This window comes from Geospiza fortis, unplaced genomic scaffold (assembly GCF_000277835.1).
Source record: "Geospiza fortis unplaced genomic scaffold, GeoFor_1.0 scaffold112, whole genome shotgun sequence".
In the NCBI taxonomy this organism is placed as follows: domain Eukaryota; kingdom Metazoa; phylum Chordata; class Aves; order Passeriformes; family Thraupidae; genus Geospiza; species Geospiza fortis.
In genome coordinates, this window is record NW_005054298.1 from 5,165,513 (window position 1) to 5,185,707 (window position 20,195).

The window sequence follows — 20,195 nt, forward strand, 5'->3', positions numbered from 1 at the left end:
CATTTGTCAGCTGACCTAACAAAAACCTGCTAACACAGTGCTGAAATCACAACCAATGACAGACAGTTCTTGGCCATGGTCTCAACAGGGTCTGAAGGTTTCTGGAAATTTAAGGACAAAGGTTGCTGTGTCTCCATGATGCTCCAGAGGAGTATTGCACCCAGCCCAGAGTTATGGCCCTGATGATTCACACACCTGCAGCACAGGCACAGTCTGGTGACAAAACCCCATAACTACATTAATCAGGGGACTCTGGCCATGCTGCCTAGTGAATAAAGTGATTGTGATTAAAAAGTGTCCTTGAACTTCACCGCATGCATGTGCACACACACATGGGGCTCCTCCAGGCACAAAGCTCCTGTTCAAGTCACCTTGATTTTTTTGAGAAACCTGCACTTATTTTAGCAATTCAACCCATGATCCAGCTGATATAAACACAATTGACCCACATAGGCAGCAGATGGCCACTGGTGACAGGTGAGCAGTGTTTTGTACTGAGCTATGTTCAAGTATTGCCTCTTAAAGAGTATCAAAATCTGGAACTGTGAATATGCAGGCAGCAAGAAGACTTGGAGCAAGTGTGTCTGTTGATCAACACTGACAGGTAACCATATGCTGAGGCAGAACAGCCAGAGTACCTATGAGATTCAAAGCATCAGCCAGCAAAAAACCAAACCAAAACAAAAACCCGCCCACCCCAATGCCCCTCCAACTGAAATGTCCAAAAAATGAGATGGGAGATCTCAGTTTCCACTTTCAATCCCAGGATGCTGCTGCTTTACTTTTTCTGTTCAATTAGATACATTGAAACTGTATTAGACAGGAATAGTAAGCAAAATGCATGATGCAATAAGCCATATTTAATTTCATTTCGTTGCAAAATTAGAAATATGTTGCACTCTCATTTCCATGACAATACTTATGCATTAGGAGAAGCAGATGGACTATTAACAGCTTATCATCAGGGCAAAGTTTTGTTAGCCTGGCTGTATCCTAAATAAATAATTTCCTTAAAAGGAAAACAGCATTTGTCATTTGCAAACCTGCTAACAAAAGTTCAGAAAAGCCATATAAAAATAATGCTTGCAAATGTAATTTTTAAAACCCTGACTTCCTGATACAGGGTTCTGAAACATATCAATGATTTTCTCAGTGCCATCTACTAAGAAATGCAGCAAATTCTAAAAATGATTTTCACCAATGCTATGAAGGAAAAAAACAACCATAACCAACGCACAACAACAGAATAAAAAACATTAAAATTGAAAATGCTCTAGGACTCTGACAACAGTACAGCACAGATCCATGCTTTTCACCAGATACTTTTGGTGAAAAAGAAGAAATTTACTATCTCAGGAGCACTTCATAATCCCAACACAGTCTCTTCTAGCTGAAGCTGCAATTACTGCTCAAAATGTGAGTGGAAGTAGTCTGCTCCCTCCTGTGTCACAAAATCCATACAACTAAACTGTGCAACACGTAGGTATCAACTTGAATTTGTCCTAAATTGAATGTGTCTTTACATTGCATCCTAGAGCACAGCAAATATAACCAATAACAACTTGATGAGACATTTAGTTAATACTGAAAAGCAAGCTTTTTAATGTGATACATGCAAGATGGCTGATAAAAAATTAGAGAAAGGCTTAGTTAAATGTTACTATTAATATGAACTGGCACTTGTATAGGGACTTCAGTAATTCTACAGGAAGTCCATTTGCTTATTTTACTATTTCAGTGAATAGAACACATGTTTTTTTAGGAGGTAGTCACTGTTCATGCCTGGGGGTTATTACAAGGTCAATATTCTTCCCACATTATGATTAACACAGGGATTTCATACTCCACACAGGCAAAAGCTGTGTAATCTCAGATTATCTATGACGAAAGCAAATGTTGACTTTTTAATATGCAACATTATGTGTATCTGCAGGCATCAAGCACATAGACACAGTGGTTGCACTTAAAAACTCATAATTTACCAACAGCTGTCACACAGAGATGTCAAATTACCATCATTTTCCCAAGTACTTCAAAAAGGAGATCTCTGCAGTTGTGTGGGAAGCCTAAGAGGTGCTTGCTTTTTCCTTTTCTTTTTTTTTAAAGAGATTTTTCTGTGGAAGTGCACAGCAAGAAACTATCAACAGTGGTGCACTTCCACAGATTTTGCTAATTTTAAACACACAACCCCCTTCTTTCACCAACTTGAAGTTAAACATCCTATTTAAATGTAATTTACTGAAGTGTTTTAATGCTACAAAGTGCCACAAAGATTATAGGAAGGGCAGAGAATCCCGACAAAACCGTGGGGACAAAATTTATTTCCATGTATATCCCGTCCCTCACCTTGAGTTCCCTGGACTCTGGAGGCACAGGCAAAGCACATCACAAGAAGCCACGCTCCTGCGCTCCCTCTCTGTGCCCAGCTGAGGCAGAGCACGGACAAGAATGGCAAATGAAGTGCTGCAGCTCTGCTTTTCTCCCTGGGAGAGCTGGGTCACTCTGGGTTAGAGTCACTGGGAGGGCACAGCAGGCTGTGCAGCTTTTGGGTGTTACCTAACCTTGACCTCAGGCATGTCAAACACAGCCCAGTCTCAGCTGATAATCTCCTGGAGCTGAATATCACATTCAAGAAAATGAAAAATGCATTTATCCCTGTTTCTCAAGCTGGTTGTTAAATGGGACTGTAGGTTGTCATCCCAATTTTCTAATATGAGCTGTCAATCCACCAAACAGAGACATGATGAAAAATGTATTCTTGGCACACAGAACACAACTTAAGCTCCTTTACACATGATAATTTTTTTCCAGTGCTTTTAAATTAGGAGCTTATTCATAGGAGGTGAAATGCATGCACTTCAGACACCCTCTACTTGGAGATATTTTTTGCCACCACTCCTGCTTGACAAACTTACTTTGGTTTCCCTCAGCAGAAACTGCAAATCCCGCCCGCTGAGTATTCCATGGTTCTTTACATAGCCAGGAATGTACATGGTGCTTGTCCCATGAACAGTTCCATGGACCTCCATATAGGTGTGGATGACATCCAGATAAGCCTTCTTATCCTGTAATGGCAAGGAAAAAATATTTTCAGTTGTTATGAATTTGAAGTGGCAATATTTAATCAGAGCTGGTTTTTTATCTCCTGAACCACAAAAGCCAGGGAAAGAAGTTCACTCATTCCTATTTGATTTCTGTAATGTTTGATCTTTCCTTACATTATTAGTTTGGTTTTCTACTAAACTGGAAGAAAACTGCAGCTTTTTCACTCACAGTCGAGGTATAAAGAAATTAATACCAGAGCCCTCTTAATTTCTAATTGGACAAAAACCAGGATGCCATCACACAGCTGTAATCTCAGTATGCTGAAAAAATACTTGGCCTAAAAATAGTAAAAACCCATTTTGAAATATCAAATTTTCACTGTTTTGGTCAAAGATGCAAAATAATTATCTTTGTGAAGAAAAGGGTGAATGTCACCTCAGTAAGATGCAGTCTTGCCAACTGAATAACTGAACACACCCCTTTATCTAAATAGCCAGTGTCTGAGTTCCATGGGAGACCTACAAATGTTCTGCCTACCTGAAGCTTTAAAGGCATTTTGGAAAAGGCCCAGAGAAGAGCAACGGCTTTAATGTTGCATTTAAAATAAATTAAGAAAAAATAGTACACCATCCTAGTTTGCACACAAGACAAGAATTACTTTAATTTTCAATGCCATATGTTTTTTTTAAGTTTTAAAGACTACTGGCATGCCAAGGCAATTAGCAGAAAACTGTATTTACATGCAGTCTGCAACACAGATCAGAAGACTTTCCCTCAATATTTGCACATAGTCTTAGTAATAGCTCTAAAATCAGGCAACAAGTTGCTCTACTTCTTGGCAGCAAGCGAGTTTTTACCAATTCTACTTTCACTCACTATTTTTGTCATGTAAATTCTGTGCATGGTTCCTGCACAGCCCTTTGTGAAAGCTGGCCAACCTTTTTACTGAAGTTCATTCAAAGGACAAGTAGATTGGTGAAAGTCCTGTCTTTTCCAACCCTGGAGGAGCAGGTGTCACATCCAGGTGGATGAGTGCTATTTCTTCCAGCTTCCTTGCTGAATTCATTGCTGCAGAGTGTGTTTGATGTGTGTAACAATTGTTTCTGCTTTCATCCTGCTTGTGCTGGGCAGGATGGGCTGAGCCACCCCTGAATGTCCCTTTGGCAGCTCTGCCAAGGCTGCACCAGCCAGACACTGTCCTGGCTAAGTGTTACATAAACCAGCCAACAGATAAAGACAAAGATGCTTTCTTCTTCAATGTGGCTGCTCTTGTTATTAATTAACACAAATTATTCAAAAAAACTAAAAGCTTGCTCTATTTTTTGCTTCAAATTTGAATTACTCTGTAAGAGATATTCCTGACATAATTGCTAAAATACCATAATTAGAAACTGTGAGAAACTCATACACTTTGTCAAGAGAAAATCCATTTAGAACTTTTTCTTTGGAAATGAACATGACAAATATAAAAGGAGTGGCCTGGTCTTGTTTCCAGAGGACACCTTAATCCTGCCTGCCTGGCTTTTAATGCTTCCAGATCTTTGGAGTGTTCAGGGTTCTGAATGGAAAAGAAGGCAAGGAGGAAGCAGCAGGTGCTACTGACATGATCCACCTGTAGCAACACCACCAAGGCACTTGCCTCAGATTTTACTGGCTCATGACACAAACCCTGGTGACACAAATGCACTCTAACTCAAAAAAAACCCAAACTGAGCAAAAAGCAGCTAGAAAGAACAAAACCCAGATTACCTAAAATTGCACTTTTTTCCAAGATTGCAATGACAATTTTACAAACCTTTTACAGAATACTTAGTTATTGTAAAATGACATTAACCATGCACAGCCTTAATGGGAATAGTACTTAGGCATAGAACTGACTTCTTTCCCAATTCAGAGTCTAAAACCACAAATGAAACATTTATTATCCAAATAAATGGATAATTTATCCAACCAAAATCTCACACTTTTATTTCCTTACTTTGAGTCAAAACCAACTGCTTTCAGAATCATCTACAAAGTACCATAAAAGTTCTATTAGCACCTTATACTTTACCTAAAGCTGACTAACATTTGTCTCCTTTTGCAATTAAGTAATCCTGAATTTCCACATTCCTTGCAGCCAAGTGTTATTTTGGATCATAAAAGTATATATTCTAGAAAGCCACCTCAGAAAAATGATCAGGACACATAATCAAATGCTAGGCATTAAAAAGAGTGAATTAGAAAATGACAGAGTGAAAAAATGGCATTTAGAAACAGAAAGGCTACATGTAAATAAAGAAAGAAATGTGACTGAAAACAAAATACTAACATTCCTTCAACTATTTATCTGCTTCCTGAGTTGCTCACTTGGGAGCAGATAGAGTTTTTCTTTTATCTGAAACCACTTGAACTTTGCTTTCTCCACAATGCATTCAAAGAGACAAGACCATGAGCTGCTGGGACTAATGCCAACCTGACACTGTCTGCAGTTTGTGTCAGCCTGCACTGTTCACCCTGCTGTCCACACTGCAAACCCAGACTCAGAGGATGGAAGATAACCACATTTTAAAAAAGGCAAATAATTTCTCCTCAGAATCAAAATGGAAATGTTAACAGTGAGTAACAGCTACAATAACCTTTTCTGAAACAATTTTTCAGCAGCTAAAATAAACATGCCATTCAGAAAAGTACTTTTTGTTGATCACTGACTGCAGAACTGCTATTACTGTTCATCAATCATTTCCACCTACTTTTAAAAGCATCATGATAAGTCCTTTCTCATCAAAGAAATCAAGTGACAACTGTTTGAGAAGTCTTTCCCCAGGACAACGTTGACAAGAAGACACAGCATGAAGAGGTAAAATTTTAAGTTTGGTGGGTGAATAATTTAAATATAAAAGCTATAAAAATATGTGGTGGAAACACAGTTCATCAAGAACTAAACTCTGCTTTTAGTTTTCTCAGTGTGGTACCTGGTGGTAATTAACAACTCTGCTTCACCAACAGTTTGCCAGTCCAAGGTAATGACAGCATTTTGCAATTTTTGACCATTTGGGTGCCCTCACAGAACACTAAAAATTCAGCACTGAATGAAATTAAGCATCACTAGAGGCCAACTGCATTACAGAAGAGCTTGATTCAGAGTCCTGAACTGCTTTATGGCTTGAAAGTTCGGACTGCAAAACATATGTAAAACAGCCCATGTATCCAGCCTCACTTCCTTGCATTGAAAAATTCAGAAGGCAACGGTTTTATGAAGCTTGACAAATGTAATTCAGAAAAGCAAGTACTGGGATACATCTTTGTGTATATCCTAAATGCATACTGTAGAGAAGTCCTATCATCTGAGTGCTTATCTGTAGAAGTGTCAAGTCAAAAGTAAGCCAAAATGCAGTGTACATGCAATGTATGACAATCAAGATTGTGACACAAACATAATCTCTGCTCGAGAACTGTCACCCTCTCAAAGACTTCTCAAGACATGCCTGAATAATGAAAATCCTGTCTACCAGGGAGCTAGGAGAGTGCACAAAGGCTGGGGAATATTAAGAGATTCAAATGCACACAGTGTTTTACAGAGGTAAATCACAAAGAGTAGATTAAGTCTCCTCAAAGTCAAAGATGAAACTTTCAAATTTATAAATATCAATTTGGCCTGAATTCATAAATGGATGTGGAGAAGATTCAGTGGTTCACGACTAGCAAATATGAATTCTACACTGAACCAAGTAATCTGAAATTTAAATAAAGAGTTAACTATGTAACCACATAAACCCCTCAAAATTATAATTACAATTCTTCCTGTCCAAGGAAATCCTCTCTCACCAAACTGGTAGCATTTTCTAAAGAAGCCAATCAGCTTGTAGGAATTCTTTGAAGTTCTTAAAGGAATTAAAGCTCTTGGGGAGAGACTGGGAATCACTCTTATGAATGAGCAGTCATCATGTGAAAGAGAACAGAGAAGTGACAAAAGCATGCTGTCATTATTGACAGTAATAAAATTCAAACTAACTTCAAAATGTTGGATAAAAACATCATAATTTTGCACACCTGGGGTTTTAAAGCTTTTGAAAAAGCCCCTTCAGTAATCTAAGGGACAGAGAGACTAGAAAAGAGACCATCTGATAAATTCAGCTGTCTCCAAAACCCAGGAAATAAACTCTCCAACCAATTAGTCAGGTTAGAAAGCTGACATTACTTTATTAGCAGCACTGGATGCATGGGGAATTCTCCCAAAGCATGCATGCTCAATAGCTTGAGAGACCAGATTATATTCCTGAAATTAATGCATATTCATCCCATTTTCTGAATACATGCACATGTGCTAATTATTGCCATGGACTTGTCTGGGTATGGTTCTGCTCTTTTGATGAAAATTTTCTCCTTGAGAGTATCTCAAATATGTCATCAAGTCATAATGTACTTCTCTTATCCTTCTTTTCTCAAACACACAATCCTTGTTCTCAAAACTAAGATATCAGCCAGTACATATTAATCACTAATACAAATAAACAAGGAGGCATTAGCTGGCACAAGACTTATTAATCTCAGACACAGGGAGTTAACACAAGGCCACATTAATCTCTGGCATTTGTATTAAGCACTGTATGGTACAAAACTAAGCATTAACCATGAATATGGGGATCATAGATTATGTGCTGAAGTTGAAAGTATTTTCCAACATCTTCCTCTACTGCTTCATAGACTTCTCACAGAAATAAAACCTGTTTGGTAATTTAACCAAAGTGACAGATATGTTGAAAACCATTCCTCACTTCAAGTGTGGAAGGAAACCCCTGAGGTAAGAATGAAGACTTTGCATTATACTAACCCATGATTATGGCCCATGAAAAAATCAGTCCATTGTTCAGTAGTAATCAGTCCACTCACCAACCAAGTAAATGATAGGAATTTTTTGGAAAGAAATTAAGAAATAAAGAGAATATTATTGAACCATTCTCTCTCTCTCCTCACACACCACTGCAGTTCTGGTCCATTTTCTCAAACAGAAGCTGAAAACATTGGACAATGCTCTGAGAGGGGTAAGAAGGATCCAAGACACAGGACAGTTTCCACTGCTACACACAGAAATCTACAAGAAATTCTTTAACAATTCTTCAGTTTGAAAAAGACAAGTTGTCAGAATATGAGGGAAGTTTACAAACCCATAGTTGGCATAAAGAACGTGGATAGTGACTGACTATTTGAAATGTCCTATACAAAGAAATCCAAACAAAGCTCATAGGGGACAGGTTTAGAAAAATGCCCGAGTCAACAATTTCTCCTGCAACAAGTCAGAGATTTGAGGGACTCCATGACAGAGAAAGCTGCAGAGGCAAAACAAAGTTTGCTAGGTTCCTGGTCAAACAAACACTTTGAAATCACCTCTTACTGAGATCTCAACAATGTGTGAACAGACAGTTTATCAACAGAGAAACAGATTCAGGAAATACACTGAATTAGCAGAGCTGGAAAGAGAGAGAATTTGCAAGGGAAGTATTATATAACTCTGCCATGCTCTTGCTCTTCCTGAATGTCCATTTACAGTTTCTTTTTTCGGCACCATATATCTCTGAATAAAACACACATTAGCACATATATAAATTCTGCACAAAGAATGAATAAAACATCTCAGTGAAGGTTTAGGATTTCTGCCAGAGCTTGAAGAACCTTATCCACTTCTCTATCCTCATCTTTTTCATCCATGAAGCTTTGGGGATTTTTAAACACCGAGGTTTTCCCAAGATTTGACAATTTCATTGTCATGCAATGCACGCCAACACCTAAGCAGTAATTTCCTGTCCTTGGAATGGAAATTTCCAGAAGCAACCAGACATCCTTGTTCACTGTAAGTGCTGAAGAAGAAAAGTGAAGGGGCACAGATGAAAATAGGAAGTGGGACCAGAGGAAGAAAAGGTTGTGTTGGTTTTGTCCTAACCAAATAACAGTAGGTGATTGTGTTAATCAGTACTGCAAGACCTCAGTAATTCATTTTGCAGCTGAAGAGCTCTGCTAAGCGAGAAGCTGATCACTAGCAGGTAAATATCCATAAAAAAAAGGTTTTTTTCTTCATTCATAATAAATTAAACTCTAATTTGCATAATAAATGTTAAAGAGTAAGCCTTTAAAGGTGTATGCTTATTTACTGCACTCATCTGTTTTGACTGACTCATTTCTGAGCCATGTTGCCTTCAGAAAGCAATGGTGAATTTCAGAAATGCTGCTGAGCTAAAGTGTCTGGCTCATTCCAATTAGTTAGATTTGTGGCACAAGGCAGGACAGTGCTCCTGGTGCCAGGCTCTGGGGTGACTTTTGATCAACTGATAAGCCCCCAGTGCTGCTGCACATTTGGAGGAACACAAAATAGAAGGACCACAAGAAAGTCTGTGAGTGCACTGACCACGTGGGAGAAAAGGTGAGAAGGAACTTCTGTCCCTTTACTTATTTTTCTTTCAGTTTAAAAGTTGAAATAAAATATTTCTTCAACGTACAATGCTAAATATGAGGTACAAAAGCCAACCAGAAGGAAGGGACTTTCCTCCTGCTTCGTGCAAGAGGGCATATGATGGGGAAATGACATTTAATCACGTGTTCCCTGGAGCTACAAAGGGAACATTAGTGTGAACAGCCTCAGTGATGTGCTTTCCCATGGAGAACAGGCTAAAGGTAGCCATTTCCAATGCAGCTCTTCTAAAGTTGCTATGCAGGCAGTATATATTTAAGGAGAATGCTTTTCAAGTAGCATTTAGTAAAAAGCTCCCACATTATTTTGCCTCTAAATATACAAATATTTTCAATATTTGTTCCAACAGACAAAATACTAAAGCAGTCATCATATACTTATGTTATGCATTGATGCCTATTTTCTGGTAAAAGCAACCTTCTGACTTCTCTCACAGCAACCCACAAAAAAAAATTAATAGCAAATACAGCAAAATGAGTCTTGACTCTTTCTTTCCTCTAGGATAAAGGGTCAAATTAGTGGAAAAGTATAACAGTAAGTTGCAGGAAGAAGAACAAAGAAAAGACTTAGAAACAAGAGCTAAGGCAACATGAAAGGCTTCAAACATTCTCTTTTAATTGAAATGTTCTGTAATTAAAGTAAACTTTGATAATGGAGAGCATTATGGGTTTCACACACATTTTATAAATTCCTTTTTTTCCCCCCACTTTGGCATAGATAGGACTCTCTCTACTCCTTAGTACTGCCAAAAATCGCAAACAAAACCCCAAACCTTTTATCCCAACAAACACTTTCCCAAAACTTGGTACATGTTGCCCTTCATAGCTTACCTCTAAAGATAACCTTTAGAAATGTGGCAAAAAAAAATCTTTAGGGCCTCCTGTTTGTTATCCTCAAACCACCTAGGGCAGATTTAGTTATCAGAGGGAAACATTTAGTTATTATAGAGGGAAATATTTAGTTATTATAGAGGGAAATAAAGCAGATTTATCTTACATCCTCTACACCACACATCCTTCCTGACCTCAGGAGGTGCACCCAGACTTGGCCACTGTGGGATGGGATGGATGTCACTGGGCTCAGGCACAGAAAAAACCCCACATCCATGGCTATGTAAAGCCATGGTGGTTTGTACAGCCCCAGGGAGAAGAGGTCCCGTGCACACTTCAGCCTGCTTGGTTTGAAATTAAACAATTGATTTGTCACTGCTATTCCCCAAAATCACCAAAGTCTGGGGAGAGGAACGCTCTCCCCTCCCCACTGTGCTCCTCTAATGACTGATCAGCCCCAGCAGTGACACATGTACTCTGTGCAGATTACACTTCTCATTAATTGGCCATGTTGAGTAGAAAGAACAGGAGCAGGATAAATAGATTATTCTGGTTCCATACAAGCCATGGTGGCAGATGAAAAGAGCACTGAACAGGGAAAATGAAAGAAACGTGAAATAAGCAAATTACACAGACACAAGATTAGTTCAGGCTTTCTCTTGATCACAAGAATTGGATTTTATCACTCCAGATAAGAAATCCCACACTGTAACTGATTCAAAGTCTATCTGCAGTGATTTGCACTTTATATATGAGTGCATATGAGCATGACTGCAGTTACAATCTGCAAGTTACAGTTTTAATCTGCTCGATGTTACCAGCACACAGTACACATTTTAACATGGCCAGATACCAAATCAAACATCTTGGAAAAAACAAGATAGGAAATACTGATAAAATACAGCAGTGACTTGAAAAGCAGCACTTTAAAAAATGATACAAAGCTCTTGGCTGAGAGTTCCTAATGGTGGAAAGGGACCTGTCTAAAAATGAGACAGTATTTCCTTTTGGATTTGATGCTGGTATGGCCCACTTGCCCTTTGCAAACATTCACTTTTCAAGAGGAATGTGAATAATCTCGAGAAGGTTCAGAGAAAACAGACATGTGAAAACTCTTAAGGATTAGAAAGCACAAACTCTCGGGGGCTCAGCATATGCAGGCTTATCAGGAGATGACTGTGGGTTACTTTGACCTCGACCCATATATTCTTACAGGGCAACAGAACAGAAGCATCATCAGGCCAGCTGAGGAAGTTTATAACTGCTACTAAGACTGGAAACAACCATATGGAAATCTGTAGCAGAAATAATGCAAGGTCTTAAGGGAGAAAGCAATTGTTGGAGGACTTCACCAGAGGAAACAGTGGCCTTTCCACTGTGTGCTATTTAAAAATCAAGACTGGATATTCCTTCCCAAAAAGCCATGTTTTTGTCTTAATCAGTCCATGAATATCCTGTGTGTCATACAGAATCTGAAACTAATCACAGATCTCCCTCTGGGCATATAAACTATCCATACATATTTCTGAATCCATACAAACGGAATAAACTGAGAAACATATATATGTCAGTGAGAAACACCCTGGTGACTAAAGAGCTGTCTTCTTCCTTAAATGCAACTAGTATTCAACAGGTCCTTCTGCTGACGTGCACTGCAAACCAGGTCAGGAAGTTTAGATGATTATTGCATGCTGCTGCTTTTGAGAGACTGATAATGAGATCAGTCACAAGTAAAAGTCTAAGTAGAGTCACATGTAAAAGGACAAGAGCCTAAGCTCAAAAAGACTTAAAGAAAGGATTCCAGCTCTGCTCCATCACTCTGTAGAGAGGAGAGATGGCACACAAGGGTACACTAAGTCCTTCTATACCTGATCCAAACAGAATAAATAAATACCTTAATGTATCTACTACATATTTTCTCAGCACAGTAGCCAAGATGCATCCAGCTCTACCTGCTCTGCTACCACTGCAAATATTCCACTGTTTTTACTAAGTTTCAGTTTTCTTTTGTCTCACAGATGGATCATTTAGTTGTAGCTATCATCTTTAGAGAATTTATTCTGTATAATCTCAGTCATCAGAATGAATGTTGCTTCTGTGGTTTGAAAAACAATGCATGACCAACATTTCCATGCCAATAAAGAGAAAAGGAATGACAATGTGAGACCCAGGTGGTCTCCCACTGTCACATTGTTTGGCCCTATGTATGGCACTGACAAGTTCCTTTTTCAGTTGACAAGAGGCTTAAAAATAAGGTCTTTTTAGGCAGGAAGGAAGGCACATGGAGGATATGGGCATGCAGAGTATTTGGGCACACAGAGCTGGAGGTAACTTGGAAGAAATCCAGTTACTAATAAGTAATCTCTTTGAAATCTGCATGAGACACACACTCCTAGGTGTGTCAGCCTGGAAGAAGGAGCTACAGAAAAGGACAACGGGTGAAAAAGAGAGCACTATGACTTAAAAACACAATATACTTTAATTTAGTGAAAACATCACCAAATCTTGGTGTTGTTATTCTGCTGCTCTCATCTGCAGATGAGAGAAAATACAATAATGGCAATAGTAAAGAAGCAAAACTCTGATATAATTACAGGGAGATAAAATAAGACTGCACGCTTCTGCAGCCTTTCATAAAACAGGCTTTCCGTCTCAAAATGCAGCACATTTTTTGAAGATATAAGAACAGAAGTAATTGAAAGACAGGTTTGCTTATGATTAATGAAAGTTCACACCTTAAATTTTCCATTATGTTTACCAGCCTTCTGCATTTTCTAAAATTACTGTGACATTAAGACTACATTTTTTATTCTACCAGAAAGGTGTACAGAAATAGCAAAGGATCCACAGCAATCTAGACAGAAGTTTCTTTAACAGAAAGACTTCAAAATGTTCAATTTAATTATTCAAATACATTTGTTTCCAGAAAAAGAACTTAATGGGTTTAGATGGGACACTTTCAAATTTCAAATTATGATTTATTTTATTGATCAACATAAATTTACTCAAGCATATGAGTATAAAAAACTCACCTTCCAGAAATTATCTACTTTGCCATAAACGAGAGATTGATTCTGCCTTTTGATGTCATTAATGTGTTTAATGTCACTGGAATTCAGGTGCTGCTCTACCACAAATCCAAGGAAGCTGTTATCTGGAGTGTGAGCTGTAAGAAACAGAGTAGATTCAGCACCTTTGAAAATATTGGTTAATGCTACATTAGATTGAATGTTTTCAGAAAAGAAGCTATAAGGAACATACTATGCAACTGATCACCTCCCTTCTTATTAGTACTGAAAGACACATTTCCTTGCTTTATTATCCAAAATAGTTTTTATTAATTTTAAGTCCTGCTCCATATGCCTACTGGAGTAAGCAGCTATTTTCTGTCTTGTTTCTGGCAATAAAAACTCAGCAGCTGGACTGAGTCCAATGGTAATGATCTTTTTTGTCTGTGTGCTAAGCTTTATTTTATTATTAGAGATAAAAGAAACAGAAGAACTCCAGCTTGACAAATCTCAGAGATACAATACCAACAGTTTGAAAACCCCCTGGATTTATACTTGTTAGCAAAGATGCAAGCAAAAATGGATGTTGTTCAATGGCATAAATAAATTTTAGCCAATTTCTTGGGTTCACCTCCTACACTGGAATTACCAACACCAACCACCCAACTCTCTGTGTATTATGTACCCATGCTAATCACTGGCCTACCAAGTCACACTATGCAAATCAGAATACAAATTGCATTGCCTAATTCACCCAGACATAGTGATCATAAAATATTTAAATGTGGCAAGTGAAGTCAGCAAAACTGTTTTCAATCCAATTCAGGCAAAAAAAAAAGACTGTGTGCAAAGGATATGCAATTTATTCATAGTTTCTATATTATTTTTAGCCCTCTTGGTCTTTTTTCCAGCAGTGCCAGTCACTGTTCTTCCCCCTATAAAGACACAGATATTTAGGCTCATTAAAAGTAAGGGGTTTTGTTGTTTTGGATTGGTTTTTTTTGTAGACTGGGTGTTTAATTCCAGTGATGGACTCCAATACTCAATGCCTCAGGTGGAAATCCATCCCTACTATATAAAAACTATTCCAACACATGGGGGTTTTTTGCCTCTAAAAAGTGCCATAGCCTCACAAGTGCACATAGAAAAAGGCTGCAATAAACAGCAGGATCTCCTCTCTAGGCCTCCTGTTAAATCCTGGCACACAAGCTGACAATTAATCACATTTTGAAAAGCTTAAGAACCCAAACCAAAACAAAAAACTCCTAAATCCAAAGACAACACCCCAGGCATTTTTGATACGTGCAATGCTAAACCTCTACTAGAGTTATTAAAAAAAATTCTATTGCAATTATGAGGTTTTGCATTTTTGTTCCTGAAAATCAGCCAAGTGGATAATGCAGGAGAGCAGAGAAACCATACACAGTGTACACGTCCCTCTGCCATTGCATTTAGTCTTTCAAATGACAATTACTCTTTTTCACAAAAAATGCCTCAGCAACAGCAGGCACCCACTTAGACCCAAGGACTTTTTAGAATTTTACATAGCAAACAGCACATTTCAAATATGTCTGAAAAGGGGCATTTTTCCATCCTTTCATATTTTTGGATGAGAGACCGCATTCAAAGGAGAGGCAAGGCAGTACACACTCAAAAGAAAAATAAACCTTTGTTAAAGTCAGCACTTAGAACTGGTGGAATTCAGTGCCTCAAACATCATGGACAGGAAGCAACACTCAGATGGATTTTTAAGCAAGATCACGCACTTCTGGAAGTACCAGGGCTGTTATTTTGCATGAAGGTATTTGAATTAAAAACATGGCAAACATAAAAAGAGGGAAAAGCTCTCATGCTTCTGGGAAACTCAGAGCACAGTCAGGCACTTGGTAATATGCCACAGGTTTGAATATGGCTTGCTTGTTGCTCAGGATAATTTTCTGCCCTTATAATCAGTGTTCTCAAAACATAATTGAGTCTGGGGATCTTGGGAAGCTGTCCAGGGTTCCAATCTGCCATAAAATCTTTACTGATGCATAACATGCACTATTAATCACAACGCCACAAAGATGGTGCTATCTCTGCAGCAGAGAACAAAACAACAAATATAAACTTTAAATATCACAAAACATATTGACTCTTCTGCACCTAGTAAAAAAAAAAAAAAGAAGCAGAAGAAAAATAAATCCTAGAATAATCCACAGCACTGAAATCACTCATGCTTCAGAATTAGTTTTCCTGCAATCTTTTTACCCCTTTTCCTGCAGAGGAAAACCTGCAGTCATTTCCAGCAGTAAAAATTGGAAATGGTTATTTATTAAAATTCCAATACAGTCATACTCTTTGGCAAATTCATTATGAAGCAATTTTCTTTGCACAAGAGACTGTACCAGTGGCAGTCTGTACTGCCACAACAGAGATCTCTAGAGACAAGATTTACTTTCTTCTGCATTTCACGGAGAGGGACTGAGCAGTGCACACACAGCTGTACCACCAGTGTTCATCCAGATATTTTCACTGAGTGCATCATCCCCCTTGGTGCTATCTTGAACAGGCCTCACATCTGAATTTCCCAACAGTTGGACAACTTAACCAAAGCACAATTGAGTTCCTTTTCCATTTAGGACATAAACTGATAAATATTAGCAAATGTGGATACAAAACAAGCCCTGCTTACTAATACCCAGACACAAACTCTGCAACCACTTTCAAGTCACATTTCACCACCACATGTTTTGTTACTCGCTTCCCAACAACTGTGAATGCAGCCTTTTATCTCTTGAACAACCTTCACTTATATTTCTCTGGAAAAACTTGCACAGCAAATGTTGACAGACCAAATATGCCTCTCTCAAGAATTTTACAGGGCAACTGAAATCAAAAGCATGTCAACCCGACAGCAGCATGTATAATTCTGCTGTGAAAAGCAGGAAAGTTTCAAAGACTGATGATGAAAGCTGATGAGAGAGAACAGAGCCCTGGTCTTCATGTCAGACAGGGACCAGCAGCAGACTCTGGAGGTGGGCTGCTCACCATGAAATGTTTCCTTACAGGCTTGGGCTGAGCACCCTCTGCATACAGCAGAGGGCTCTGCCCTGAGCCTCCCTTGCCCTTCCAGATCCCTTGATTCTGGAACCTACTGCCATAAAGCCAAAGACTGGGTATAGACCAGGTCACACTAATCATTTAATCTGACCCAACTTATAGAGAATTTGCACCTTTTTTTGTGTCTGTTTTGTTTATTTTTTAGGTTTGGCTGGGGTCATTTCAAAAGATATTTATGCTTCAAAGATCTACAGCAGAGCTAAAAACTACTACTTATTTTACAATAGCTTTGTACACTGCTGGCAAATAAATATTAGTCAGTTTAGCTGAGGATAAATACTCATAATATCAAAACCAGCTAGGTAAAATTTTTTTACAAAGCCACAAAAAAATAGTGACAAAAATATTCTACTGAGTGGTCATTTTCAAATTCTGAACACAAAGAAACAGTGAAGGGATGGTGCTGTTGAGCTGTTGAAGAACAAAGTTAGAAATACAACACTATACCTAAGTCCAAATTTCAGTTCAACATGATGAAATGCAGGAGTTTATAAAAATGTAACCTAGAAAGTTCCTCAAAGATCTATTGCTTTACAGTAATATTAGAGAAAGCAGAAGTAACAAAAACAAACTCCCTAATACTTGAGGGAAAAGCCAAGCACCACTTTCCACAGGTACCCAGGGCATAAAGTTCCCTATCACTATTTATATTAGCTCAATATTTTTGTTTTCTCATTGCTGGGTAGAAGCACAACAGAGCTTTTGCACAGTCTACAGACACTGCCACAAATCTTCCCATTTAGCAGTTGCAGTTTATTAAACTGTGCATTTGTCTTTCATAATGAAAAAAAATCTTCTCAATGACAGCATTCCTTTTTAAAGCTCTAAATTATTCACAAGCACAGAGGTACTTACGGAACATTGTATAAAACTGCTGTGGATTGAGGTTCCACTTTCCCCATGGTGTCTTGTGGCCTTTAGACTGGGCATAATGGGCATGGTTAAACTCTGGCTCAGTCCCAAAGGAATCCAGAACTCTTAGCATACACCTGAAAAAGAAAAAAAAATTACTGTAGGTTCACTACATATGTATATATAAGAATGTGCATATATGTGCATAGTTATGATAATTAAAATGTGTTTTGTCTTTGTTTGCAGCTGTGGAGAACATATAAACTGAAGGTACATTTTCATTTCAAACAATGCTGTTCATATTACATTCACAAAGATGTTAAGAACAGCAAACTCAAGGATATATCAGATATTCAAATAACAGCCCTGGAGCTTATTTTGTCCTTACAGAATGAAAGTATGCTTTAAAATCCAAGTAGAGCTTATGGGAACACCACAGTGGCCACCTGCATTTCCTAGGGGTCTGGAGTAGAATTTAGGCAGAAGAAGAGAGGATTTTCCATGTGTTCTCTAAAGTTCTCAACCATTACCACAAACCAAATGCAGCAACCAGGGGCCACATGCCAAGATCAGAGCAGAAGAGGACATTGTCTTTAAAGAATTGGATTTAGTCTCCAGGTTCTGACTTTTAGACCTACTGTAAAAGCACTGAAGATGGTTTAATATGCTGAGCTCTTGCAGTCAGCTCATTTATTTGTTTATGAAACACTGTGTCACAGACTTTTGAAGAAACAACATAAAAGTCAATTACCTGCATCAACCAATACACAACAGAGAGAAATCCTGGCACAGGATTACAAAGAGCCTGGGATGAGGGAATCATGCTCACCCTTTATTGAAAATCCTATTAATTTCTTGAAAATGAAAGGGCGAGAAAAAGTGTCAGTATGAAGAAGGCAGTACATGTTATAGGACAGAGATTCTAGAAGTTATGTTTCCAAAATGCAGCCTGCCAAATCTTTGAAATTACTTGGACATACTGACCACTGCCACTGAAGTGCATTACAGGGCTCCAGAGTCTACCATTCTTCAGCCCTCTACAAACAAAATTGCAGAAAAGACTTATACAGGAATTAAACATCATGTGTAATTGTGTTATAAACACAAACTCTGCACATTGTAGCACTGGGCTCATACGTGCTAAGGAAGGGACACAACCTCATGGGTGGCAGAGAAGGGAGGTAACTGCAAAAATGACCATTAAAAATGGTTATTTTTCACAGTTTTCAACATTTCCCATGCTCCAAGCCCATATGTACATTCTGTTCAGTAAAACACCTGATTGTGGCTTTTAAATGTGAAAGAATTTAGCCCTCAAAAGGTGAAAGAACTTATCTTCAACTATTTGTCAGCTTTAAAAATAAAAGATTTTAGTCCCCAAAATAAATTTACATGTTACTTATATGTTGCTCCTTTCTCTAAAAGTATTCAATAATGTGGGAAGTAGAAATAAAACCCCAGCAACTTTTAAACTCTTCTATGAAATGCTACCTGTGTATTTCAAAATACAAATTGAGAAAATTGATGTGTTTTTTTAAACCTTCACAGAGATATTTCAAACAAAAAGAAAGTCAAAATATACAACATATTATGATTCACCAAACAACAAAGCTGACAGATCAGTTTCTGTGCAGTGTTTTCTGTCAACTGTTCTCAATGAAAATATTTTACAACAGTGGCAATTATCTCTGCATCACACAAAATACTCCAGCAGGACCAAAACAAGTTCTGCACTGATGAATCATTCAGTAATAAAAGCCCTCTCATTTCTTGGCAGGTCTTTAAACAAAATTCCTCTCAAACATACAGCTTTTGGCCAGGTACTTGAGTATAGGAGAATGAAAAATATGAGAAAACTACTGAAAAACTGCAACATTACTGGAGGTTGTCAAGAAATATATGTAAGGAGCACGACTCTGCTTTGTTGGCTCTCTTTTTCCTGAACTCAGATATAAGATAAGAAGCATTAATGGCTCACAGGGATATGAGGAACCATGTCCGGTACAAGCAGGTTTTCTGAATCAGGACGGCAATGTGAAGCAACAGAAATCCAAACCAGAAAGCAGGAAAACAAAAAAAATATATTTCTATGATTTGGTATAAAGTAAGTCAGGAAAAAAGATGACAGAAAAAAGTGCAAGTCTGTGCAGGAATGGTATGAGAGATCAAAGCTTCAAGGGGTGAAACTAATCCCCGAAATGCAGCAGAAAAGAGCTGGTAAAGATTTAAAATTTAGAAATTAATGTAATTAATAGCAGTTATTCTGAACTGATATTTTAATATATGTAGGAATGCCTTGATTGTCTGCCCTACTACCATATTCTCCATTTGTTTCTTAATAATTTAGATGCTTTTCATTTTTTTATTATTTTTGCATACAATGCATTAGCAATTCTAAAGTGAAATAATTAATTTTAAAAATGACAAAACAGTATTTTTTTTATAACTCAGGGATATATTTTAAATTAAAATGCTAATTTGGTATACCTTTAATTTCAGTTTTCCCACTCTTCTTTCCTAAAATGTCACCTAGCTTTAGCAGTGAAGCTGCAGAGAATTGCAGTGTGCCCTGAAATTGGTGTCAGAATAAGTCTATTCTCTGCCTAATTAAAAAGAGGACTGGTAGGTAGTAAATTGCTTTAGAAACATCCATATTAGTCTTTTCTGTCTAGCACATAAGAAGTGACAATTTTAGGGCTTTAAAAAAAAATCAGACAAAAGTAAGCCAGGATTATTTAAAGGGAGCTTTTCTTTCCCCTTGAGTATTGGACAGAAGCACAATCTTAACAGAGCTGACCTAGTGGACATATTTATACCGATTTTTTTGTAACCTTCTCCTACTTCATCAGGCCACACAGTATTTGCATTTAAAATCTCAAGACAGAAAATAACCCTCCTAAAAAAGATGTGTTC

The 20,195-nt window shown here is 37.9% G+C and overlaps 1 protein-coding gene across 2 annotated transcripts in view; it reads right to left on the reverse strand.

The window, feature by feature from the left end:
• Positions 1-20,195, reverse strand: part of MGAT5 (alpha-1,6-mannosylglycoprotein 6-beta-N-acetylglucosaminyltransferase) — a 100,054-nt gene that overhangs the window by 18,472 nt on the left and 61,387 nt on the right. For both annotated transcript variants that reach the window (XM_005415741.2, XM_031056804.1), the window contains 3 exons: positions 17,286-17,419; positions 13,353-13,486; positions 2,916-3,065 (listed from right to left, as the gene is read on the reverse strand). In XM_005415741.2, the coding sequence (XP_005415798.1) occupies positions 2,916-3,065; positions 13,353-13,486; positions 17,286-17,419 (418 nt within the window). The remainder of the gene's footprint in view (positions 1-2,915; positions 3,066-13,352; positions 13,487-17,285; positions 17,420-20,195) is intronic.